The sequence below is a fragment of the Chiloscyllium plagiosum genome, unplaced genomic scaffold, assembly GCF_037043375.1.
Source record: "Chiloscyllium plagiosum isolate Xiang-an unplaced genomic scaffold, Cpla_swu_hap1 HiC_scaffold_24, whole genome shotgun sequence".
NCBI lineage: Eukaryota > Metazoa > Chordata > Chondrichthyes > Orectolobiformes > Hemiscylliidae > Chiloscyllium > Chiloscyllium plagiosum.
Window position 1 is genome coordinate 15,956,014 of NW_028270162.1, and position 27,060 is coordinate 15,983,073.

General features: G+C 44.7%; 1 protein-coding gene across 1 annotated transcript in view; it reads right to left on the bottom strand.

Moving 5' to 3' along the window:
• myo1ha (myosin IHa) overlaps window positions 1–27,060 on the bottom strand; it is an 80,011-nt gene that overhangs the window by 40,641 nt on the left and 12,310 nt on the right. Inside the window, exons 4-13 of the mRNA XM_043715494.2 lie at window positions 25,256–25,454; window positions 25,046–25,126; window positions 19,167–19,346; window positions 17,843–17,941; window positions 16,491–16,604; window positions 14,896–14,967; window positions 12,955–13,074; window positions 11,858–11,925; window positions 6,682–6,787; window positions 155–235 (exon numbers count right to left, since the gene is read on the bottom strand). Of these exons, the coding sequence (XP_043571429.2) occupies window positions 155–235; window positions 6,682–6,787; window positions 11,858–11,925; window positions 12,955–13,074; window positions 14,896–14,967; window positions 16,491–16,604; window positions 17,843–17,941; window positions 19,167–19,346; window positions 25,046–25,126; window positions 25,256–25,454 (1,120 nt within the window). The remainder of the gene's footprint in view (window positions 1–154; window positions 236–6,681; window positions 6,788–11,857; window positions 11,926–12,954; window positions 13,075–14,895; window positions 14,968–16,490; window positions 16,605–17,842; window positions 17,942–19,166; window positions 19,347–25,045; window positions 25,127–25,255; window positions 25,455–27,060) is intronic.

Here is a 27,060-nt window from a genome sequence, read left to right on the forward strand (position 1 = left end):
CACCATTACCTTCTTAGGGAAAATGCTAGTCTAGCTAGTGACACCTATATCCCATGAATGAATTAAAAGGAAGACATGGGCTATGGGAATGCAGCAACAAGAGATGGTGACTTATTTCTAATTACATGGTATAGAGAAAAGTTTGTTTTCTTACAAGAATGGAGATAATTCCCTTGTACTTTTGTTCCACTAGGTCACAGATGATCTTGTTGTTGAAGTATTGGATTGGCTCCCACTGCAGACGCAAGGGTGAACAAAGTCAGACAGACGCCAGATCATAGAATGAGGGTAAAAGGAGGCCATTTGACCCATCACATTTGTGCTAGTTCTTTGGAAGAGTTTTCACAAGTCCCACTCCCTGCTCTTTCCCCATTGTTTTGCCAATTTTGTTTTTCTCTTCAAGTATTTAACCAACTTCCTCTTGAAAGTTACCACTGAATATTGTTTCCACCTCTCTTTCAGGCATTGTGCTGACTGGTGAATGTTTTTTTTCCAGACAGCTGGCTCTGAAGCAGTTTAATAAATGGTTGTTATGTACCATTGGAAGAGCATGACTTGGGTTCATCTCTGGCATTGAACATAGATACATCTCAGAGAGGAATATGTGCCCATCCCCCTCTCCTCCATCTACTCTTAAGGAAAAATTGGAACTGGGAAATAAATCAGTCATTGAATATACGAGAACCCTCGGGTGGGTTCAGAAGAAAATCTAACATGGAAGTTATTTTCTTTTGATTTTCATTTTTAAGGAGGTCTTCAGTGACGTTAATTTTGTTCTACAATGTGAGTGGTTTCTTTACACTTTTAAAATAAAGTCAGGCAACATTTTCCCAGTGTTATCCCTGAGTACTCAGCTGTGAGCTATCGCAGGAGCTGGATGGAGGGTCAATCTCCCTCTGACTGAACCCAATCTCACAAGATGTTGCTGCAAAGTGACACTCCTACTTTTCGCACTGACCGTCCTTGTTATCTCCCCTGAGCTCAAAGTACTAGTAAATCGTGAATTGAGGAGTATTTTGCTCTGTGAATTGACATCGCAGCATCCCGTCAACCTGACTGAATTTAAACCCGAAAGCCTGGTCAAGGATGAACTGAAAACTTCAACCCCTGATGCTCCACATTGCTGCCAAACTACAGTCCCTTTCTGTGCAGTGACATAGTTTACACGGAACTTGCTGCCAAAGTATTCCACAAGACCATAAGAAATATGAACAAAAGTAGGCCATTCAGCTCCTTGGGTCTGTTCCACTATTCATTGGATCATGGCTAAACCAACATCCCTCATGTCCATTTTCCTGCCCTTTCCTCATAATCCTTGCTTCCCTGACTGACCAAGAATCTAAATTCACCTTAAATATGCGGAAGGACTCTGCCCCCACAGCTCTCTGTAGCAAGGAGTTTCGAACATTCACAACACTCTGACAGAAGAAATTCCTCCTCCTCATCTCAGTCTTAAGTTGGTGCCCCTTTATTCTGAGATAAAGGGGCACCAACAAGTATCCCCGTTTTGGATACTTGTGGGGGGGATGACTTACCAGGGGTAAGTAACGGGGCTCAGGTCTCTGGCACGGAGCCTGTCCCCGTTACTCAGAAGGGAAGGGTGAAGAAGAGCAGAGCAGTAGTAATTGGGGACTCGATAGTTCGTGGCACAGATAGGCGGTTTTGTGGGAACGAGAGAGACTCACGTTTGGTATGTTGCCTCCCAGGTGCAAGGGTACGTGATGTCTCTGATCGTGTTTTCCGGGTCCTGGAGGGGGAGGGGGAGCAACCCGAAGTCGTGGTCCACATTGGCACCAACGACATAGGTAGGAGGAGTGCTGAGGATGTTAGACAGGCTTTCAGGGAGCTAGGTTGGAAGCTTGGAGTTAGAACAAACAGAGTTGTTGTCTCTGGTTTGTTACCCGTGCCACGTGATAGAGATTCGAGGAATAGGGAGAGAGAACAATTAAATGCGTGGCTTCAGGGATGGTGCAGGAGGGAGGGGTTCCAGTTTTTGGATAACTGGGGTTCTTTCTGGGGACGGTGGGACCTCTATAAACAGGATGGTCTACACCTGAACCTGAGGGGAACCAGTATCCTTGGGGGGAGGTTTGCTAGTGCTCTTGGGGGGGGTTTAAACTAACTCGGCAGGGGCATGGGAACCCAGATTGTAGCTTCAGGGTGCAGGGCCTGGAGTGTAGGGAGGTGAGGAACATGGCATCAATTTCCAAGGAGGGTGCCTGTAAACAGGGAAGTGGCTTGAAGTGTGTATACTTCAATGCAAGAAGTATACGAAATAAGGTAGGTGAACTTGCAGCGTTGGTTGGTACCTGGGACTTCGATGTTGTGGCTATTACGGAGACATGGCTAGAACAGGGACAGGATTGGCTGTTGCAGGTTCCGGGATTTAAATGTTTTAGTAGGGTCAGAGGTGGGGGTAAAAGAGGGGGAGGTGTGGCATTGCTTGTCAAAGATAGTATTACAGCGGTGGAAAGGACGATGGATGAGGACTTTCCATCTGAGGTAGTTTGGGCTGAGGTTAGGAATAGGAAAGGTGAGGTCACCCTGTTAGGAGTCTTTTACAGGCCTCCTAATAGTCCTAGAATCATTGAAGAAAGGATTGGGAAGGTGATTCAGGAGATGAGTGACAGTAATAGGGTGGTTGTTATGGGGGACTTTAACTTTCCTGATATTGATTGGGAAAGCTATAGCTCAAGTTCGTTAGATGGGTCAGTGTTTGTTCAATGTGTGCAGGAGAGTTTCCTGACACAATATGTAGACAGGCCAACAAGAGGTGAGGCCATACTGGATTTGGTTCTGGGTAACGAACCAGGCCAGGTGTTAGAATTAGAGGTAGGTGAGCACTTTGGGGATAGTGACCATAATTCGGTGATTTTTACACTCGTGATGGAGAGGGATAAGTGTGTACTACAGGGCAAGAATTATAGCTGGGGTAAGGGAAATTATGATGCGGTGAGGCATGACTTAGGATGTGTGGCTTGGAAAAGTAGACTCCAAGGCAAGAGTGTAAATGATATGTGGAACTTGTTCAAGGGGCAACTATTGAGTGTCCTTGATAATTATGTACCTGTCAGGCAGGAAGGAAAGGGTCGTGCGAGGGAGCCGTGGTTTAATAAGGAATTGGAATCCCTTGTTAAATGGAAGAGGGCGGCCTATCTCAAGATGAGACGTGAAGGTTCAATTGGGGCGATTGAGAGTTATAGGGTAGCCAGGAAGGACCTGAAGAGAGAGCTAAAAGCAGCAAGGAGGGGACATGAAAGGTCCTTAGTAGATAGGATTAGGGAAAACCCTAAGGCTTTCTATAGGTATGTTAGGAATAAAAGAATGACTAGGGTAGGAATAGGTCCAGTCAAGGATAGTAGGGGGAAGTTGCGTGTGGAGGCGGAAGAGATTGGGGAGACACTGAATGAATACTTTTCTTCAGTATTCACTCAGGAACAGGGCATTGTTGTCGATGAGAATACTGAGGCACAAATAAGTAGAATGGATGGCTTTGAGGTATGTAGAGAAGAGGTGTTGGAAATCCTGGAAAAGGTGAAAATAGATAAGTCCCCTGGGCCTGATGGCATTTATCCTAGGATTCTCTGGGAAGCAAGGGAGGAGATTGCAGAGCCATTGGCCTTGATTTTTATGTCCTCTTTGTCTACAGGAGTAGTCCCAGAAGACTGGAGGATAGCAAATGTGGTTCCCTTGTTCAAAAAGGGGAGTAGGGATAGCCCTAGTAACTATAGGCCGGTGAGTCTCACTTCTGTTGTGGGCAAAGTCTTAGAGAGAATTGTAAGGGATAGGATTTATGCACATCTAGATAGGAATAATGTGATCAAGGATAGTCAGCATGGTTTTGTGAAGGGCAAGTCGTGCCTCACAAACCTTATTGAATTCTTTGAAAAGGTGACGAAGGAGGTTGATGAGGGGAAAGCGGTAGATGTGGTATATATGGATTTTAGTAAGGCGTTTGATAAGGTTCCCCATGGTAGGCTACTGCAGAAAATACGGAGATATGGCATTGAGGGTGAGTTAGAGGTTTGGATTAGGAATTGGCTGGATGGAAGAAGACAGAGGGTAGTAGTTGATGGCAAAGTTTCTTCATGGAGTGCCGTCACTAGCGGTGTTCCGCAAGGATCTGTTTTGGGACCATTGCTGTTTGTCATTTTTATAAATGACCTGGAAGAGGGGTTAGAAGGTTGGGTGAGCAAGTTTGCGGATGATACGAAAGTCGGAGGAGTTGTTGACAGTGAGGAAGCATGTGGCAGGTTACAGCAGGATATAGAGAAGCTGCAGAGCTGGGCAGAAAGGTGGCAGATGGAATTCAATGTAGCTAAGTGCGAGGTGATTCACTTTGGGAAGAATAACAAAAAGATGGGGTACTGGGCTAATGGTCGGATACTTGGTAGTGTGGATGAGCAGAGGGATCTTGGTGTCCATGTACACAGATCTCTGAAAGTTGCCACCCAGGTAAATAGTGCGGTGAGGAAGGCATATGGCGTACTGGCTTTTATTGGTAGAGGAATTGAGTTCCGGAGTCCTGAGGTCATGATGCAGTTGTATAAGACTCTGGTACGGCCGCATCTGGAATATTGTGTGCAGTTTTGGTCGCCATACTATAGGAAGGATGTGGAGGCATTGGAACGGGTGCAGAGGAGGTTTACCAGGATGTTGCCTGGTATGGAAGGAAAATCGTATGAGGAAAGACTGAGGCACTTGGGTCTGTTTTCACTAGAGAAAAGAAGGTTTAGGGGTGACTTGATTGAGGTGTACAAGATGATTAGGGGGTTAGATAGGGTCGACAGTATGAACCTTTTCCCGCGTATGGAGTCGGGTATTACAAGGGGGCATAGCTTTAAATTAAGGGGGGGTAGATATAGGACTGATGTTAGGGGTAGGTTCTTCACTCAGCGAGTCGTTAGTTCATGGAATGCCCTGCCAGTAACAGTGGTGGACTCTCCCTCTTTATGGGCATTTAAGAGGGCATTGGATAGGTATATGGAGGATAGTGGGTTAGTGTAGTTTAGGTGGGCTTGGATCGGCGCAACATCGAGGGCCCAAGGGCCTGTACTGCGCTGTATTCTTCTATGTTCTATGTTCTATGTTCTACTATACCCTCTGGTCCTAGACTCTCCCATGAGGGGAAACATCCTCTCAGCATTGACCCCATCAAGCCCCTTAAGAATCCTGTATATTTCAATGAGATCACCTCTCACTTCTAAACTCCAGTGAGTAGAGTGCCAACCTGTGTAATCTTCGCTAATGAGACAATTCCATTGCACCAGAGACCATCCTAGTGAACCTTCTACTCTTTGATGCCTCTCACCTGTCCAGACACCACTCACAATAAGGAAGAAGAACTAAATTAATAACAATGCCTTTCCAATATAGCCACCTAATCCCTATATGTAATAACAAACCTAGGACTCCTGGCTCAGTGGTAAGGACACTACCACTGTTCCACAAGAGCCCTCTCCACCCAGCTCACAATGTTCAGAAAGGAAACAGGACAACAAGACCTACATTGCTGCCCTGCATAACATCATTTTGTCACAAATAATGTTTGGGATTTTCCGTTCCCACACAGCTTAATATATAATCGAATGAATCATGTAGAGGGTCTTGACATCTCTGTCCTCCTTTAAGGTCCTCTATCAACGTCTTGAGTGTTATCATCGGCCAAAGCTTGAACTGCACTAAGCATACAGATGCAGTGACTGCAAAAGTGGGTCAGAAGTTAGGAATTCTGTGGGAAGTAACTTATAGTCTGTCACCAGCTACAAAGCACAAGTGTGATGAAATATTCCCCACTCCCTGCTCTGGATGGATGCAGTTCCAAGAAGCTTGACACCATCCAGAATGAAACAGTCAGCACATCCACATTGATTGGCATCACATCCACCACCTTCGACGTCCACTCCCTTCACTGCCAATGCACTGTGGCAATGGTAGAAAGCATTGGGGACAATTCCCCGAGGCTCTCTTGACAGCACCTTCTAAACCTGCGACCTCTACCATCTAGAATGAGAATAGCAAGATATACATGGGAACACTATCACTTACGTATTCCCCTCAAAGCAACTCACCATCCTGACTTGGAACTACATCACCATTACTTCACTGTCACTGGGTTGAAATTCACCAACTCCCTCCCTAACCACACAGTGGTGTGCCTAATCTCAAGGACCACAATGGTTCAAGAAGGTAACTGTTTATCATACTCTCAAGGGCATTTAAGGATGGGCATTACATATTAGCTCAGTCAGTAATATCCTGAGAATGGATTTAAAATATTGAGCAATCCCTGTCCTAATGTTGCCTTATTTTAATGTGTCGAGTCTTATTCAATTAACATCTCAGAGTGTTCCTTCATGTTCAAGGCGCTGTATAAATAAAAATTGGTTTTGGTTTGCCCTTTTTTTTGCGTTTATTAGATCTGTTATTTGCAAGTTTTCCCCAAGCATTAATTCCAATAAAATTGTTGCTATTATTGTAAAACATTACATGACATACTTCCATGAATAATTAAGGGAGTGGTTACCATACTTTAACATTCAGGAGTAAACAATAATCGAAATTCATCTTGAGCTCTGAAGCCAACTTGATCTAAAAGGACACTCTTGACAGTGAGCAATGAAGGATTTGAACTCATGGTGTTGTATGAGGTTAAAGTGACATTTGCAGAATAGACTGTACCTGGATTCCTTCAGCTTCATACTCCTCCTGTTCCGACTTCAGTGTCAACTCAATCAGCAGCTGCTGGAGCTTCTCATTACAGTAATTTATGCAGAACTGTTCAAAGCTAGAGAGAAGGAGGTCATTCACTTGATTAAAAACATCCAGGAGAGGAGTCAGTGTTTCATTGATGTCCTCCCCATCCCTGTTTCAATTTGTGATACTCTTTCCTGGTCTGTTTGATTCCTAATAGCTGTTTCATGAGCCCAGTTGTCAGGACAATCTCATGCAATGGTACAGCATGGATTGCCCTCTGGTTTCCCCATTCACCCACCCATCCCAGTGGGTTTGGTTCCCCACATAAATTCTCAAAAGGGAGAATCTATCTCTTATTGATTCCAAAGGTGGAAGGGTTTGTCTTATGAAGAGAGATTGATCAGTTTAGTCCTACACTGTCTAATGTTTAGCAGAATGAGAGGAGATCTAACTTAGGTATATCAGACACAAAAGGTGATTGACAAAGTAGACGTGGAGGGGATATTTCCTCACCTGAGGCAATCTAGAACGAGTGGTCGCAGTTTTAGGATAATGGGTAGCAGATTTAAAATATTGTACTTCCCTACAATAGTTTACAAGGGCAGACAATGGATTGTAACAGCTAGAAAAGAGGGTGCATGTGTATGCAATTCTGACCTGTGTCCTTGCATTACCTCCTCATTTCTTAACATACTCAAGGCACTGCCCTCTAGTGGCTGATCATTGCCTGTGAGACTGGTGAGTGATGGTGGCCCATTTGACTTTGGGACCCAGCACAATGAGCCCCATTCTTAACCTGAGCTGAAGTCCAGAGACATCTGTACACTCTGCAGACTAACTAGTGTTTGTTGTGTGTGGTTTTCTTCAAGTGATCCCAAATGGATTAATGATAGGATCTGTATTGTGTGGAATTAGGTAAAAGTGAGTAATGCAGTAATGCTGGAAACCAGAGTCTAGGTTAGAGTGGTGCTGAGAAAGCACAGCAGGTCAGGCAGCATCCGAGGAGCAGGAAAATCGATGTTTTGGGCAAAAGCCCTTCATCAGGAATGGAGGCAGGGAGCCTCCAGGGTGGAGAGATAAATGGGAGGGTGGGGCTGGGGGCAAGGTAGCAAAGAGTACAATAGGTGAATGGGGGTGGGGATGGAGGTGATATGTCAGAGAGGAGGGTGGAGCGGATAGATGGGAAGGAAGATTGGCAGATAGGACAGGTCATGAGGATGGTGCTGAGCTGGAAGTTTGGAACTAGGATAAGGTGGGGGGGAGGGGAAATGAGAAAACTGGTGAAGTCCACATTGATGCCCTGGGGTTGATGGGATCCCGAGGCAGAAGATGAGGCGTTCTTCCTCCAGGCGTTGGGTGGTGAGGGAGCGGAGATGGAGGAGGCCCAGGACCTGCATGTCCTCGGCAGAGTGGGAGAGGGAGTTGAAATGTTGGGCCACGGGACGGTCAGGTTGATTGGTGCGGGTGTCCCGGAGATGTTCCCTAAAACGCTCTGCGAGAAGGCATCCAGTCTCCCCAATGCAGAGGAGACCGCATCAGGAGCAACGGATACAATAAATGATATTGGTGGATGTGCAGGTGAAACTTTGATGGATGTGGAAGGCTCCTTTGAGACCTTTGACAGAGGTGAGGGAGGAGGTGTGGGCACAGGTTTTGCGATTCCTGCGGTGGCAGGGGAAGGTGCCAGGACGGGTTGTTGGGCGTTATGGACCTGACCATGTAGTCACGGAGGAAACGGTCTTTGCGGAAAGTGGAAAGGGATAGGGAGGGAAATATATCCCTGGTGGTGGGGTCTGTTTGGAGGTGGCGGAAATGTCGGCCGATGATGCAGTTTATGTGAAGGTTTGTAGGTGGAAGGTGACCACCAGGGGGGTTCTGTCCTTGTTACGGTTGGAGGGGTGGGGTTTGAGGGCGGAGGTGCGGGATGTGGACGAGACGCATTGGAGGGCATCTTTAACCACATGGGAATGGAAATTGCGGTCTTTAAAGAAGGAGGCCATCTGGTGTATTCTGTGGTGGAACTGGTCCTCCTGAGAGCAGATACGGCAGAGGCAGAGGAATTGGGAATACGGGATGGCATTTTTGCAGGAGATAGGGTGTGAAGAGGTGTAATCCAGGTAGCAGTGGAAGTCAGTGGGTTTGTAAAAAATGTCAGTGTCAAGTCGGTCGTCATTAATGGAGACGGAGAGGTCCAGGAAGGGGAGGGAGATGTCAGAGATGGTGAATTTAAGGTCAGGGTGGAATGTGTTGGTGAAGTTGATGAACTGCTCAACTTCCTCGTGTGAGCACGAGGTGGCGCCGATGCAGTCATCAATGTAGCGGAGGAAGAGGTGGGGAGTGGTGCCGGTGTAACTATGGAAGATGGACTGTTCTATGTAGCCAACAAAGAGACAGGCATAGCTGAGGCCCATATGGGTGCCCATGGCTATCCCTTTGGGATGGAGGAAGAAGGTAAAATTGTTAAGGGTGCAGGCTGTTCGTCCCATCGAATCCAAATTAGCTCTCCGAAGAGCATCCCATCCACACCCTATCCCTGGGATCCTGTATTTCCAATGGCCAATCCAACTACCCTGCACATTTTTGTGGGAGGAAACTGGAGAATATGCAAGCTCCACACAGATAGTCACCTGATGATGGGATTTGAACCAGGGACCCTGCCACTGTGAGATAGCAGTGCCACCCACTGGGCCACCATGCTGCAGATTAAGATAGCCACATTTCTGGTCTAATTAGAAGAGTCTTGCTGACTGAACAATGTGATGTTTATTGCATTGTTGTGACTATTTGCGGATTATGTGCCTATGACCCCATTACCATTCACACTGTTAGGTACACACTGGCTCCCAGTCTATCTCTGACAAACTCCATCTTCATTCTTTCCCATGACATAATCTTATGACAGTGGGCGTTGCTTATGGCACATAATCAAGAATTACCCTTTCAGACAATTTCAGACCCATGTACAACAGTGTTCAGCGACGACTGATAATTAGTGGGCGGCACGGTGGCACAGTGGTTAGCACTGCTGCCTCTTAGCGCCAGAGATCCGGGTTCAATTCCCACCTCAGGCGACTGACTGTGTGGAGTTTGCACGTTCTCCCCGTGTCTGCGTGGGTTTCCTCCGGGTGCTCCGGTTTCCTCCCACAATCCAAAAGATGTGCAGGTCAGGTGAATTGGCCATACTAAAATTGTCCGTAGTGTTTGGTTAGGGGTAAATGTAGGGGTAGGGGTATGGGTGGGTTGCGCTTCGGCGGGGCGGTGTGGACTTGTTGGGCCGAAGGGCCTGTTTCCACACTGTAAGTAATCTAATCTAATCTAATAATTGTCCCTTTTCTCTGGCACAGGGGCGGCTGACACAAGTTGTAGCATCTCCCTTCACACCTGCAACTCAGCACAGGCCACGAATCAAACAAATCAAATATTCCTGAGCTTTCATTGAGATGCAAGCAATAAAGACCAGATATTTAAGGTAAGCATGTAATAATTACTGTTAATGCCTCCACGGATTTGTCATGAGAAGCTGTGTGTCCACAGGTGTCAGTTTTTATTATTGATCAAATACATACTGTTGTGTTGTTACTGTGCAAGTATCACTTGTATTCAGATAATCGGATATTCAGCAGTAAATCCGGACAATTCTGTCAATGGGACAAGAGTGCAAGGCACCCACTTAAAATAGCAACATATTGGAATCTGACAGAGCTTCTATAAAAATACTGAAAAACTTGCATTTATACAGCTCTTTTCTGGATGTTTCTAAACATCTTGCAGCAATGAAATACCTTTTGAAATAGTAGTAACTGTTGGGGACAATTTGCACTTAATAAACGCTCAACATTGTGATAATGATCAGATAATCATTTTGCTGTTTATTGAGGGATAAGTATTGGTCAGGATTTTAGGGATAACTCTCCCTTTATAACAACACCATGGAGATTATCATATTTGTCCAAGCTATCCTATGTCCTCAGTTTGACATCTCATCTGAAAGGCTATGTCTCTGACACTGCAATCCTCTCTCAGTACTGCACTGAAAAGCATTATATTTCTGTGCTCATCTCCTGGAGCAGGACTTGAACCTAGAGTTAAGTATGCTACCAATTGAGCCACAGCTTGTGCACATGCTAGATGCTTTAAAAGAGGAAGTTTTGAGCCATTCTTCACTGGAAGTGCCCTTTCCATCTGACTAGCTTAGACTCAATTTTAGCTTCTACAGTTTAAAGGTCAGGGTTCTAATTCCATATCAGAAGATGCACATTGTAAACACTGACACCTGGAAAGCCTTAAACTCAGGGGGCTGGAGATCAAAGGCCAATCTTCCAGATCATTAAGTGATTATAGTCCTTTCAACAAGACTGCAGACGTCTTGTAAACTGTTGGAAATTGAGAGTCCGAATTCAAGCAGGATAGCTGACTAATCAAACCCCGATGATAGTTTAACAATCCATCTAGTACTGGACTAGAATGTATGTTCAGGAGTTTAGTCCGCTAACTAAAGTGGTCATTTTGTAATACTGCAGGTGCAAACTGGAGTTATTGTAAATTATTTAACTTGGGATGGGAATGTAAGATGACTGGTGTCTGATTGACTATCCACCATATTGATTTTCCCACTCATTGACTTTGATGGAGATCAGAATTCCATGTGGTATAGAATGAGTGACTTAGCTCAATGGCAATGCCTTCAACCAAAGTCAATTCTGTATAATTGGCACCACAACAACACACTCATTAATAAAAGTTGTGTGTAATTTCTCATGTCATACTGGTTTGAGTAGGCTGCATTGTTCCCAAATTTTCTGTCTATTTGAATATAACCAGATTATGGGTAGGTAATATTCAGACATGAATTTTCATCAACAGCGGTTATTCAATCTGTCAGATGTGGCCTCAAACTGCAGCAGAAACTATCCCAGGCATTGCCAGCTAATGGTGACTAGGTTAATTTCCATTAAACTTAACAAACCATTTAAATATAAGGTGCAGGGTGGGTAATGAAAAGTTGGTACAATGGGTGAACCAATTGTTCTTGTTCATGCTTAAGTCAGAACAAGAAAAAAGTGCTGAAAGACAGGGATGAGTTCCATATTTATTTATCCTGGCTGTAACATTACATTGACAGTTGTAAGGAAAGCCATGGTTCATCCCAGCAAGTTCTTACCTGTTGACATCAAATACTTCAAATCCATAGATATCCAATAGACCAATCACGGTTTTTCTGCTTGGGTCCTACAAAAAAAATGAACTAGAATCACAAATCAGTCACTGATCTATCACCAAAACTGACCAGGAGTTAAAATCAGGATATACAGTTGGTTAGTTCTTTCTATTATATCATTAGGAGGCTGGCAATGTTTCTCCTGAATATCTTGCTTAGATTAGAGTCTGTATTAAGCAATTGACATATAAATCATTTAACAAAACATTTGTGCAAGTATAAAATGACAAAATCTCTTACTAGATATGCTTAGTGATCATACTGTATCAATGACTTGGCCATTAGTCCCTTGTCTCATTCAGGGAGAAAGTGAGGACTGCAGATGCTGGAGATCAGAGCGGAAAATGTGTTGCTGGAAAAGCAAAGCAGGTCAGGCAGCATCCAAGGAGCAGGAGAATCGACGTTTCGGGCATGAACCTTCCTGAAGAAGGGCTCATGCCCGAAACGTCGATTCTCCTGTTCCTTGGATGCTGCCTGACCTGCTGTGCTTTTCCAGCAACACATTTTCAGCCCATGTCTCATTCACCCTTGTTTTTGCTCTGAGGTAACCTCCAGTCCAGAGTTTAACTCTGTCCTTGCTCTTCTGTTTGAACCTGTACTCTCCCATTCAAAAATGTAAAATTATGCACAGTAATTGATTGCATAACATGAGCATTCATCTTTCTGGCTTCCTTTCCTCTTGAGACATCATGGCTTTCTTTCTCTTTCTCTATATCTCTCCCTCTCTAGGGGAATCAACATTCAAGCAAATGCAAAATGACCTACTCTTCTCAAACAAATATATATCAGCGCATCTGTACTGATGAATTTAAACATGTCAGTTGTTATAAATGCTGCAAACATGATCATTTGTGTTATGTGCAAATTGTAAAAAAAACTACATTTCTCTCTACCAAATCAGAACTGCCTTATTCTGTATGAGATCAGAGCTGCCCTACTCTGTATGAGATCAGAGCTGTATTACTCTACAGTACACCGGATTCAAGCTGCATTACTGCCATAAAGATTAGAGCTGCTTTTATGGGAATACCTCTCCTTACCTGATTAGCTAGTGATTCATTGATCTTATTTACGAGCCATGTAAAAGTACGTCCGTAAATAGCTTTTGCTAATGCATCACGAGCACAAAAAGCTTGTTCAACACTCAGAGGGCTCAAAACCTGTGAAAACCAACCAATAAATGAATTTAAGGAGTGAAACACTGGTGGACTTTACAATTATTCCAGATCCTACTTGTCTGTTTGTCATTCAGTGAAGTTGATATCCATTTCAGCAAAGGTGCGACCCTGTTTTCACTTTTTCTGTACAGCAAAATACAGAGGAACCTCAATCATTCAAAGGACACGGGCAAGGGCTATTTTGTTCGGTTAATTGAATTCCGGATAACATAATGTAGCCAAGCATCGGGACCTCGTGAGCTTGCTGGATAATCCAGTATACAGATAATCGAATGCCGGATAATCGAGAGTCCTCTATAGTGTGACATCTCAAACAAACACAGAAATATCCAACACAATTCAGCATGTCTGGCAACATTTGTGGGGACAGAAACAGAATTAATGTTCTAAAGAAATAGTATCAGATTCAATGTTTAATTCTGTTTCTCTCTCCATAGATGCTGTAAGACCTACTGAACTTCTCCAGCACTCACTTTTATAACTGCTGTCTTGATCTTAAAAAGAATGCTGGAGTTTGGTTTCCATTCCAACAACAGCACCAAAATCATCCCAGTCAAAATACTGATGACCTACGCTTCAAGCATAGAGGATATTCTTTATTTCTCAGCTGCTCCACAATGCGATATAACTAACCAGTTATTTAGGGTCTGCTTCCATGCTGTGTGACCTATAAATGCCCTTAATTGTTGAAGTTTTACCAAAAGGCATTTTTCAAGGCTTGTAATCAGGCAAAATAAAATTGACTGTAAGCCAAAGCAAGAAGATATTAGAAGAGACAAGGTGATCAAACATATAATGTTGATTTTGGGATAGTGTAGGGGTTGAGCTGAGAATATTTCACAGGTCGACGCAACATCGAGGGCCAAAAGGTCTGTTCTGTGCTATATTGTTCTATGTTCTATTTCTATATTCAAAAAGTAGGTTTTAAGCAGTGTAGAGAGATACAGTTGCAGGAAGGTTTAGGGCTGAGATAGCTGAAGGCATGACTGCTACTATTGGGTGGGTGAAGAAAGCAGACAATACAAAAGAGTTTTACATTAGGAAAAAACAAAAAAAGTAACCTTTCAGTGTTGGTGTATGTTTTTAACACTGAACAAGAATTGCCTCCCACAAAGGTTTTAGTCCTTTTAAAATTCATTGTGTATATGCCTATATCAATTGTATTTTTAGATAAGGAACAACATATATTTTCATCACAAACATGTGGGCGGCACGGTGGCACAATGGTTAGCACTGCTGCCTCACAGCGCCAGAGACCCGGGTTCAATTCCCGACTCAGGCGACTGCCTGTGTGGAGTTTGCACATTCTCCCCGTGTCTGCGTGGGTTTCCTCCGGGTGCTCCGGTTTCCTCCCACAGTCCAAAGATGTGCAGGTCAGGTGAATTGGCCATGCTAAATTGCCCGTAGTGTTAAAGGGGTAAATGTAGGGGTATGGGTGGGTTGCGCTTCGGCGGGTCGGTGTGGACTTGTTGGGCCGAAGGGCCTGTTTCCACACTGTAAGTAATCTAATCTAATCTAATCTAATCTAATCAATTTAAAATAAACTATTGATGTCTATTGCTGTCAAATAAACCAGACTGACAATAGAGAATCTGTGGTTGTACAATAACACATAGCTTCATGGAGCTCAGATTGGGAAGCCCTCAGCCAAACAGCATGGGTTACTCAGTCTAGAAGTTCCTAAAGTAGTGGCAGGCTCGTGTGTATACACCCTGCCAACCAGAGTTGAACTGCACAACATTCCCCGCCTCTGCTTTGCTCGCAATATCCCAGCAAGTGTTTCTGAAACCATTCCTTATGTACCTCATCTGCTTTGGCTTCGATCTTCTTGTGAGTTAGACCTTCCTGCAGGACCAGGACATGTACACCCAGTAGCTGTGAAAGCAAAGACACGATGAAGAGAGGTGAAAAGGTGCAAGTATTCTACGAATTTTCTTCAGTGTTGCTGAAACAAAAGGGTGGCATTGTTAAAACTTTTCATCAGGACAATTTGTAATAGGGCCCAGCAGCTTTTCTTTTTCCCTGGCTTGCCATTATACATCCCTTGGTCTGCCTATTGTCTTTCTCTGGGCTCCATCTCCATCTATCACTTACTCTTTTATAGTACCCCTCTCCACCGCCCCCCCCCCCCCGGGCCAAAGCCCTGCCGTCAGCATATATACCCCATTTTCCTAGCTACTACCAGTTTCGAACAAGGATTACTGGACCTAAAGTGTTAACTCTGCTTTCCTCCCACAGATGCTGCCAGACCCACTGAGTTTCTCTGCAATTTCAGTTTTGGTTTGGATTTCCAGGATCTGTAGTTTATTGTTTTAATTTCTGGTGGGCGGCACAGTGGTTAGCACTGCTGCCTCACAGCGCCAGAGACCCGGGTTCAATTCCCGACTCAGGCGACCGACTGTGTGGAGTTTGCACATTCTCCCCGTGTATGTGTGGGTTTCCTCCGGGTGCTCCGGTTTCCTCCCACAGTCCAAAGATATGCAGGTCAGGTGAATTGGCCATGCTAAATTGCCTGTAGTGTTAGGTAAGGGGTAAATGTAGGGGTATGGGTGGGTGGCGGGTCGGTGTGGACTTGTTGGGCTGAAGGGCCTGTTTCCACGCTGTAATGTAATCTAATTTACTGGCTGGCATCTACTGTGTTGAGATGTAACATGCTGAGTGCACGGACGTGATCTTGCAGTGAACAGGGCCCTTTGTATTTATACATGTCACAATATACGTAGCACTGCATTAATACACAGCAAGGCTGAGACAGAAAAGACATGATCGCAGACAGAATGAACAAGTACATGCACTGTTTTGTAATTAAATGGTGATTGTACACTGTTCATCTGAACATCTGATCAGCCCCTTACCTAGGAACGTGAATTCCGACTGTTCCACCATTCAGTTGGATTGTAGCTAATTTATATCTTAACTTCCCCTACACCATAATTCCAAAATCCTCAATATCATAGAATCATTAGAATCCCTACAGTGTTGAAGCAGGCCATTTGACCCAAAAAGTCCACTCCAATCCTCTGACCAGAACATCCCTGGACACTACGGGCAATTTAGCAAGGCCAATCCACCCTAACCTGCACATCTTTGGACTGTGGGAGGAAACTGGAGGAAGCCCACACAGACACAGGGAGAATGTGCAAACTCCACACAGTCACCCGAGGCTGGAATTGAACCTGGATTCCTGGCACTGTGAGACCTAACAAAAAACTCCGTTTGATATTTTTGATTGAGCTAGTCTTAACAGTTTCCAGGAGACAAATTTCTAGATGTCCACTCCCCCTTGTACAAGAAATTCTTGGCATCATCATTGAATGACCTAGTTCCAACTTGAAGGAAAGGTTTAAGATTCCTCTATCAAAGGAAATAGTTTTTCTCTGTTGCAATGTCATCGTTACCTTGGAGATCCACCTGATTTCCTTGTCGACAGTGATGTTGGCATGTCCCTGGCTATCTGGATTGAACTGGATGTTTCCCAGGTGCAGAACACTGGCTATAACCCCCAACAGATCCTGGTATATAAAATGTAAGTTATTAATATTTGTACAGATAAATCAGGAGTCTGATTCTCAAAATTGGCATTCACTTGACACCATCAAGTCATGGAATCTGATCATTCAATAAGTCAGCAGATATCTTTTTGATTTGATTTATCATTGTCACATATACTGAGACATGGTGTCTTGCATGCTATCCAGGCAAAACATACCTTACACAAATACATCAGGGTAATAGTACAGAATGCACAATATAGTGTTACAGCTACAGAGAAGATCAATTTTAATATATGAGAGTTCCATTCAAAGGTTTGATCACCTGCAGCAAATATGAGTCATTGGTATTTATTGCTGATATTATGCGCCAAGTGTTAGACTCATTCCCAAGCTTCTCCAAGGCATCACATGCTCAGACTTACTTTGAAGTTCAGCCAATGTCTGGACATTGAGTGAATGCAACAGGGGAACTTTCCCCTGTGAGTTCACTAGTTTATGATGGAGTTGCTTGAGGGAGACCTTCCAACTCTTTGAAAATCATTGTAGAAGTTTTAGAATCCTTTTGAATTACAGGAGTGAGCAGAGGGAGCCTTAGTTTAAGATTTCATCTGAAGGCTTTCTTTTTAATTCATGAAGGGGATTCTACATATCTGAGTACGAAGTGAAGAAGACCAGAACTCCTTAAGGCACTGAAACTGAAGTTGCAGGCTATGGAGTGTGGGGAGTTGGGGGGTTGGGGGGTGGGGGGGGGGGGGGGGAGCGGGGGTGCGGTTGGGTGGGGGGGGGGGAGTTGGGGGAGTGATTCTGATTGATGGATAGTGGGGGTCCACACTTAATGGAAGAAACCCAGCAGCACCAGCTTGTATTCATCAAGAATTCAGCTGTTCTGTGCTGGAAGGGACAGCTTGTGAGAAATTCTGGTCACCCACAACACATCTGCAGTCAGAGACAGGGTCTGAGAAGGTGGAAGAATTTCCCAGCATCAGGGTCATGCCAGTCATGTGACTTCTTGTTTCTACTCCATGTTATACAACACTCCCATGTGCCATCACTACACCTTCATTGTAACTGAATCAATGTCCTGGAGCCTGTCCCTATGGTTACTGTGGGAGTACCATCATCGCACAGACTGTACAGTGGCTCCCGCCCTCAGTTTCCTAAAGGCAATCACAGTGATAAATCCCAGCCTTGCTATTGGTACTGTAATCCGGACTTGCTCCCCTCACTCCCGAGAGTCGATGCTAAAGGTTACTCACGTCAATGTCGTTGTCGGTGAAGTCAATCACAGACAATGCTTTTCGAACAGTCTTCCAGCCACTTTTGTCATTGATGGAGCTTACCTTGGCACACTCACCCTATTGAGGGGAAGGAGGAAAAATAACCAGGTCACGGGACAGAAAATGGAACCTCATGTCATTGTTAAATTGGTGCCCCTTTTAATCTGAGGCTATGCCCTCTGGTACCAGACTCTCCCATAAGAGAAAACATCCTCTTAACATTAACCCTGTCAAGACTCCTTAAGAATTCTGTATGTTTCAATGAGATCACCTCTCATTTTTCTAAACTTCAGTGAGTAGAGTCTCAATCTATTTAGCTTTGTTCATGAGACAAACCCTCCATACCAAGGATTGCCCTCGTGAACACTCTTTGAATGGCCTGCAATGAAGTTATATCTTTCCTTAAATAAGGGGACCAAGGTGCTCAAGGTACTCCAGATGTGGTTTCACTAGCACCTTGTACAGTCAGACTTCCCCACTCTTGTATTCCAACCCCCTTGAAATAAGGGCCAATATTCCATTATAGCCTTTCTGATATCCTGCTGCACCTCGCTTTCTGTGGCTCATGCACAGGTACCCTCAAATCCCTTTGCGATTCAGCTTTCTGCAGTTGTCTCTCTTCTAAATGATATTCTGTTCCATTGTTCTCCCTTTCAAAATGGAGAACTTCACATTTTCCCACATTATAGTCCACTGCCCACATTTTGCCCATTTACTTTGCCTGTGTTGATTTCACGGGATGACACTGAATGAACAGAATGAACAAAAACATGTTCAACCTGAGCCTCTCTCTCACGTTTCCTCATCTACATTTGCCAGCGTAGTCCTCTTATCTCCACTCCCTCATGCACTAGTGCCATTTCCCATTAAGTGCATCTCCAATATTCGTTTCAAACACTCCCTGTGATTCGATGAATATAAAAATTGGAAGAGGACAGAGTGTTCGCTTAGAATGCCTTGAACTGTAGCTGACAGTAACACTAACACTGTCCCCTGGATCAGACATATGGAAACAAGCTTTCAGCTTTGGACAGATGCCACCAGCTGGATATCCATGTGTCCAGTCGATACGCGAGTGCAGCAGAATGGGGATAAGCAGTCAAAGCTCTTCATCTTGCGGGACAGAACCCAAAGAATGCCAAATCTCTAAGGGAACAACAACTCATACTGTGTGAGATAGAGTGATAAAAAGGATTCTGATTGAGGGAGGTGTTGCCATGAAGATTAGTTGATACTAGCTTTTAGTTGAATTCTAACTGAAGTGTTTTTCACCTTACCATGTTACTTTCCCCCTGGTTCTTACCTGGATAAGATAGTGGTACTGCAGTGGGTTGCGATCTAGACCCAGCCAGCGAAGTAATTCCTCCTCACCTCCCTCCAGCAGCTGGTAGAAAATATGGAAGTTGCGCTCTCCGTGGTTCTGATGGGCCACCCTTGACTTCTCCAGAAGGTAGCTCAGGATGTGGCCCCCGACTGGGGCACCCTGGAAAGAGACCAAGTTGGGGATGGGCTGTTTGATAGACAGTGCAGATAGAGAGGGGACAGGACTCTCATGGCACTGTAACATCTGTATGAACACCAGAGTTTATCCAGTGCCGCTCAATGCAGTTGTGGGATTTGAAAACTCTTTGGTGAAATGAGTGCCATTTTTACCCTATTCTATCAGTCCTGTCCTTTATTTGGACACTTCCCATTGAGGGAAGCTCAGGAAGCATACAATGTGCTGCAGAATTTCACCAAGGCTCCGCCAAAATAAATGTTTCCAATCCACAACTGCTTCCATCTAGAAGGAGAAAGGTAGCAGATATGTGGAACAATATCACCACCTGCAGATTCCCCTCCAAACCATCACCATCCTGACTTGGAAATAACTCGCTGTTCCTTCAGTGGCTCTGGGCCCCTAATGGCATAGGTTTAAGAGGTAGCTCACTACCTTCTCAAGAGTAATTAGGGATGGGTAATAACTGCTGACCCAGCCAATGGCTCCCACATCCTGTCAATTGAAAAAAAAGGCAGTGTTTATGATTTCTGGCTCTCCAAACAGAATGGGCTAAATGAGTGCACTTTCAATGTAGCCTCCTTTACTACCTGAGCCCGATAGAGTTGGGCCTTGTGTACAAACCTAACTTGGCTGATATCCATCCAACATCATCACCATGTATTATATGTTGTCAGATGTCAGCAGTAGAGCTGTACTGAACCTGGTAGATGAAGTGCAAGAACTGTAGCTACTAAATTGTCTCTTTAAGAATGGCTTAGATGCTGAGAATCCTTCCTTAAAGCATCCCTCCACAGCCCTCCACATTGTGATATTTTTCCATTAATAAGGTTCACACTGTGGGATTGGGAGCCCAAATCTTCCCTATTTTGCTATCATTTTATTTCCAAATCCATGTTTTACTGTTTCCTTTTATTTCTTCTGAGCTTAGCAATAATACCTAGTTTGAAAGAGCAGGAGGATAGCTGATCTATTCTAGAACATAGGAGGACTGTCGGAAGCTTATACTGGGGCAGAATGAAGGAGATTATTGGAGCAGTGCCAAGGGAACTTCACTCCCACAGAATTCTTTCATTTCCTAATTGTGCTTCTACAATTGGATGTTGTTCTACATTTAAAAAACACTCCCAATGTGAGTTATTGCAGTGTTGCTAAGATTCCCCACTGTTTGAAATTTAGCTTTGAATAAAAATCATCTTCACTGATGATTATATCGCACTAGGTTAACCATGTTGCTTTGCTATTTCTGTCCCAATCTCCAGCACTGATCACTCTAAATTAACCTTCCACCAAATACAGTCCAATTGGTATCTGGTCTCTAATTGTATCACTGGCATGTCACAAATGTCTTTTAGTTTCAAACAATGATTCAGTTCAACCCTGTTTAACTCAACCTCTATTATAGATAGTTCCAGGAATTTGACACAACTCAGTTCATTTGGAATACTTTGTTCTGGTCTGCAACAAAATAAAGTCTGAATCATCAAAATCCACACAATGGAATATTCGGAACACACTGAACTGGGCGTAAATGCTTGAAAATCCCAGGCAAAAGCCAGTGGCAGTAAGTACAGGACGTTTTTGCCAATAAGTTTGCTCTTCAGTCTTTATTGAATGTGATCTAAATACACAAGAGAATATGAAAACCAGAAATCCAATTGGATTGTGTAACCTGTAACATTAATGACACTGGGATACTGTGGTGGCTGGTTGTAGAATGATATGCTAATCATGGATATATGTAGAAACATATCATTATAACAAGCATATGATTGGAAATAAAACACAGGAACATAATAAATAGGAACAGATATTGACCATTTACCCTCTAAGGCTGACTGCATCATTCAATATGACCCTGGCTGCTCAACACTGTGAATCCATTTTTCCACATTGTCCTTATATCCCTCAATTCTCTGAGAAATAGATCTTCTGGTTATCTCTGCTTTAAATTTACTCAGTGAGAATACACCCACAGCCTGCTGGGCAGACAATTGCAAAGGTTTGTGGCTGTCAGAGTGAAGATATTTCTCTTTGCTCCAGTATTAAATGATAGTGCCCTTACCTTGAGACTGTGCTTCACTTCCTGGATTCCTCAGCCAGAAAAATAACCTCCCTGTCAAGCCCCTTCAGAGTCTTATAGTGTCTCAATGAAATCACCTCTCGTTCTTCTAAGTTCCAGAAAATACAGACCATATTTACTCCAACTGTAGGACAATCCTCTCATACCTGGGACTAATCCTATGGACCTTCACTGTTCTGCCTCCCTTGCCAGTGTACCTTTAGATATAGAGACCAAACCTGCATACGGTTATCCAGGTGTGATGATGCCAAAGCTCTGTTGAATAGTTGCAAGACGTCTTTATTCTTGCACTCTAAACCCTTTGTTATAAAGACCAACTTGTTATTTGCCTTACTAATTGCTTGCTGTGTCTGCATTCTTGCTTGCTATATTCCTCATATACATGTGCCGAAGTCTCTGAGAACATCAACAATTATTTCAAATCATTGCTCTTCTATTTTATGAACAAAAGTGTATCAGCTCGTGATTTCCCACAATATACTCCCTCTGCCACCTAGTGGTCGCCTCATTTAAAGGACCAAATTTCTTACCACCAGCACATAACTTGAGGTGAGCTTGGAGCCAAGGCTGAGCATTTAATCAGGCAGGAGGGTGTGGGAGTGGGGACCCAATCATTTAACCACATCTTCCCCCTTTATGCCTGGGGTAGGAAGGTTCATGGGATGCCTTTAGACCGATTGATGGCCTTGAGTGAGCAATTACGTCGTGTATGGGACCTGGCATATAGAAGGAAATACCTACTGAGCTCTCATCCCCAAACTCTTTATCTGAGCCCCAACCCCCATCTATCTCACTGCCTGAGGCAGTTGCCCACCAACCTCCGCCACCACCTCCCTGCTACTCCCACTCCCAGCTCTCACTAACCAGTGACCTGGGTCCCCTGTCAATCCTAAGCCGATGGTGGATGCATTGTGGGCGTTCGATTGGCCAGCAGTTCTGGGAGTGCAGGGTTAGAATTTCTGCTTCTCAGGAACCTGACCCAGGATAAGGTTCACTGATGGCCATTTACAGACTGTTCCCAAAGTAGAGGACATGGGATAGCGGTCAGTTCTGAGAAAGGGTCACTCAACCCCAAATGTTAATTGTGATTTCTTTCCACAGATGCTGCCTGACCTGCTGAGCTTTTGGAGCAATTTCAGTTTTTGCTAGCTCTCCTCTATCGCCTGGATTAAGTTAAGAGCCTGTTTATGTATCTTTGCAGTCTCTTTGTGTTGTCCTCACAGCTTATCTTCCCATTCAGTTTACATTATATTGTTTGTTCTATTCATGTTGATACATAGCCTCCCTATAGCAATGATGTTAAATTTCTCATGCTCAGTGCAACCTTCTCAGTTGAAACAATAACTCTCTCCAAGTTCACAATTCAACTAACCTTGCCTGGTTTTGACCAGCCTAACTTCAGTTCACTTCTTAGCCATATTGTAGCGAACCTGACTTGGATATAAATGGGGCTGTGTCGATTAGACTTTACCCAGAATCTATTATGGGCGGCACGGTGGCACAGTGGTTAGCACTGCTGCCTCGCAGCGCCAGAGACCCGGGTTCAATTCCCGACTCAGGCGACTGACTGTGTGGAGTTTGCACGTTCTCCCCGTGTCTGCGTGGGTTTCCTCCGGGTGCTCCGGTTTCCTCCAACAGTCACAAAGATGTGCAGGTTAGGTGAATTGGCCATACTAAATTGCCCGTAGTGTTAGGTAAGGGGTAAATGTAGGGGTATGGGTGGGTTTCGCTTCGGCGGGTCGGTGTGGACTTGTTGGGCCGAAGGGCCTGTTTTCACACTGTAAGTAATCTAATCTAATCTAATCTATTACAATGGGAACATGGAATGTAGTGAGAGGAATCTTACTCTGCCTCTAATATGTAACACACACCATTAGAGGATATTTAATGGACATCACAGAGGTGATTAACTCCGAATGATAGAGACATAAAATCAGAACAGGAGGAGGCCATTCAGCCCTTTGAGACTGTTCCGCCATTCAATATGATCATGGCTGAGTACCCAACTTAGTCCCCTGTTCCCGCTTTCACGCCATACCCTTTGATCCTTTAAACTCTAAATTGATATCTCACTCTTTCTTGAAAACAAGGTCAGACTTGCCTTTGGGAGCATTTGACAGGAGAATGGGAAAGGTGCTGTGATCTCTCTCGATGTCTTTCTGTAAATACAACCTGACTGGATTGAAATCAGGACTTAGTACATTGTTACTGTCCCCATTTCATCATCAACACACTGAAGTTTGGCCTTAAAGCTCTCTTTCCTCGTTTAGATTTTGGATATTTCCACTGAAGGTTTATGTGAATGAATCACTTGTTCCTCTGTGACCAAGATGGCGACACCGGAGTAGGCAACGCTTGGGCTCTGAGCCAGGGGCTTGTTCAATCCAACTGTCTTCCTTTTTTTCCTTCTTTTCTCTTTTTTTCTTCTCTTTTCTTTAGGTTTTGGCTGTTTTTTGTTTAAACTTCCCTTCTGGAGGGAGCTCGGTTGTTGGGCATTGGGATCTGGAGAATGGCAGCGGCTGGGCTGGCCTGGAGTGGGACTTTGGCACTCGGCAATGAACAGCTGGTAAGCTGGGTGGAACACCAGTGGGGTGAGCATTGTGGCACCATCAAGGTCCAGGATGGCACAAGATAGCTGGCAAACCTTGATGGCAGGTGGCAGAGACGTGGCAATGTGGGGGGGAGAGAATGAGCCCAGCACAGGGAGTGCGGGGGGAGAGAATAAGCGTAGCACGGGGAGTGGGGGGGAGAGAATGACCATAGCACGGGGAGTGGGGGGGGGAGAATGAGCCCAGCACGGGGAAGGGGGGTGTGAGGGGGGAGGAGAATGAGCCCAGCATGAGGAGTGGGGGGGGGGGGGGGGGGGGGAGAATGAGCCCAGCATGAGGAGTGGGGGGGGGGGGGGGGGAGAATGAGCCCAGCACGGTGGGGGGGGTGGAGAGTGTGGAAAATGAGTGCTGCACGTTGGTGGGGGGGAGAGAATGAGCCAAGCATGGGGGGGGGGGGGGGGGAAGAGCCCAGCATGAGGAGTGGGGGGGGGAGAATGAGCCCAGCACGGGGAGTGGGGAGGGAGGAGAATGAGCCCAGCACGGTGGGGGCGGGGGGGAGTGTGTGGAAAATGAGTGCTGCACGTTGGTTGGGGGGAGAGAATGAGCCAAGCATGGGGGGGGAAGAGCCCAGCATGGGGTGGGCGTAGAGATTGTTCCCAGCACTGGGGGAGAGAACAAGCCCACATGGGAAAGCCTAATGTGAAGCATCTGCAGACCCACAGCTAAAGGACTGTATCGCTGAACTTTTAACTTTACTTTTCTACTTCTACAGAAGAACTGTAACATTTAACTGTTATTTCTTTACTTTTCTACATTGTATCTAAGATTTTCTGCCTAGGTACCTTTGTACATAAAATGGCGTCAGGAATGGTGACTTTGTACACTTTTCACTGTGTTCCTGCACTCGAATACATGTGACAATAAAACCTATTTCTAATTCTACATCTATCCCACACCCCTACATATCTTCTCTTTGATTCTTGATGTTGGATGCCTTGCAGATTTGATCCCTCTCCTTGGTTTATAAATTAAAACCAAAATGGCACTCATACCGTGTAACTGAACTGGATATCCATGTATTTTCCAAAGCGGCTAGAGTTATCATTCCTCAGGGTCTTGGCATTCCCAAAAGCCTGGAATTAAACACAACACAAACTATTGCAAGCTCTTTTTTTTTGGAAACAATGTTTACAGGGGCACAGGGATGGGCGCAGGGAAGGATGAGCTTTCATCTTTACTAAGACCATGGAATAGCTGCTCACCTCGAGTACAGGGTTGGACAGTAGGAGGCGATCTCGCACCACCTGCAGCTGTTCTGTGGTCTGGCAGGTCTTGGCATAGAACTCGAGGATTTTTTTTGAGGTTTCTGTCTTCCCCGCTCCACTCTCCCCCGAAATCAGGATGAAGTGGTTGGTGTACTCAGTGCACATCACCCGATAGGCATTGTCAGCAATAGCATAGCTGGAGTAGGGGAATGAGGCAGATGGATGTGAGGTACAGCTCACCTTCCCCGAGTGATTCACTCATTCCATTCCTCCCCTGTCACCCCTGCTCTCAGACCCATGAACCACCACAAGGACAGGAGGAGAGTGCCAATACCATACACCTAACCTGGGCATTTCATACCCATTCCTTCATCTCCTTTGGTACTGGAAGTCCTGACCTAACAATACCACAAAAGTTCAACATCCCTTTACTGTTCCTTCACTGTCGTTGGGTCAATATCTGGAATTCCCTTCTCACTGTGTGTTATGGGTCAACCTGCAGCACATGGACTGCAGAGGTTCAAGAAGGCAGCTCACTCTAACCCCCTCGAGGGCAACTAGGAAAGGGCAATAAATGCTGGCCCAGGTCCTGTGAGTGAAGAGAAACATCCCCTTTCGAGCAGGGCCAGTCACAGCTTCCCTCCCTCCCCTGAAGCAACCAATACAAACTGCGATCACATCCCACAGACACTTTGATGACTTAACGAGTTTTGAGAAGAGTTGTAGCTCAGGTTGAGGTTCTGGATGTAGGTTTGCTTGCTGAGCTGGAAGGTTCATATTCAGATGGTTTGTCACCATACTAGGTAGCATCTTCAGTGAGCCCTCAAATGAAGCACTGGTGGTTTGGCCCGCTTTCTATTTATATATTTGAGTTTCCTTGGGTTGGTGATGTCATTTCCTATGGTGATGTCATTTCCTGTTCTTTTTCTTGGGGATGGTAAATGGGATCCAAGTTAATGTGTTTGTTGATAGAGTTTCAGTTGGAATGTCATGCTTCTAGGTATTCTCGTGTGTGTCTCTGTTTGGCTTGTCCTAGAATGGATGTGTTGTCCTAGTCGAAGTGGTGTCGTTCCTCATCCACATATAAGGATACTAGTGACAGAGGGTCATGTCGTTTTGTGGCTAGTTGATATTTATGTATCCTGGTGGCTAGTTTTCTACCAGTATGTCCCAATTACCACCCCCTGAGGAAAAGAACACGAAATGACATCACCATAAGAAATGATGTCACCAACCCAAAGAAACTCAAACATATAAATAGAAAGTGGGCTACACCACCAGTGTTTTACTCGGAGGCTCCCTGAAGATGTTACCTAGTATGGTGATGAAACGTCTGAAAACAAACCTTCCAGCTCAGCGAGCAAACCTACATCTAGAACCTTGATGACTTATAACAATCCTCGTCTGTGATCCAGAGTGATTTCTACTTAATCCCTCACAGAGATGAGAATTATATGTGCCAAGGTTAATTTTTGAAAACAGTGTTTCAAAATGCCTGATCCATGCTTCTAGAAAACACAGAACAATGGCACATGACACCATCAAGAGGCCATTCATTTACAGCAGAGAGGAAGCCAAAAAATTCAATCTGTTGGTGGCTTCACCACAGATCGATTCCAGCACTGATAACTGGATTACCATCAGGAATCCTCACTGATGTTGACCTGTCTCTAGCAAGACTGAAGCCAGCTTTAACAACAGAGGTCAGATCATTCTGCACTGAAATAAAGAGCAGGTCAGGATGGGGCAAGGCATACATCAGTGACACCTTAACCATGTAAAGCTTATTGTGGATTGCTTCT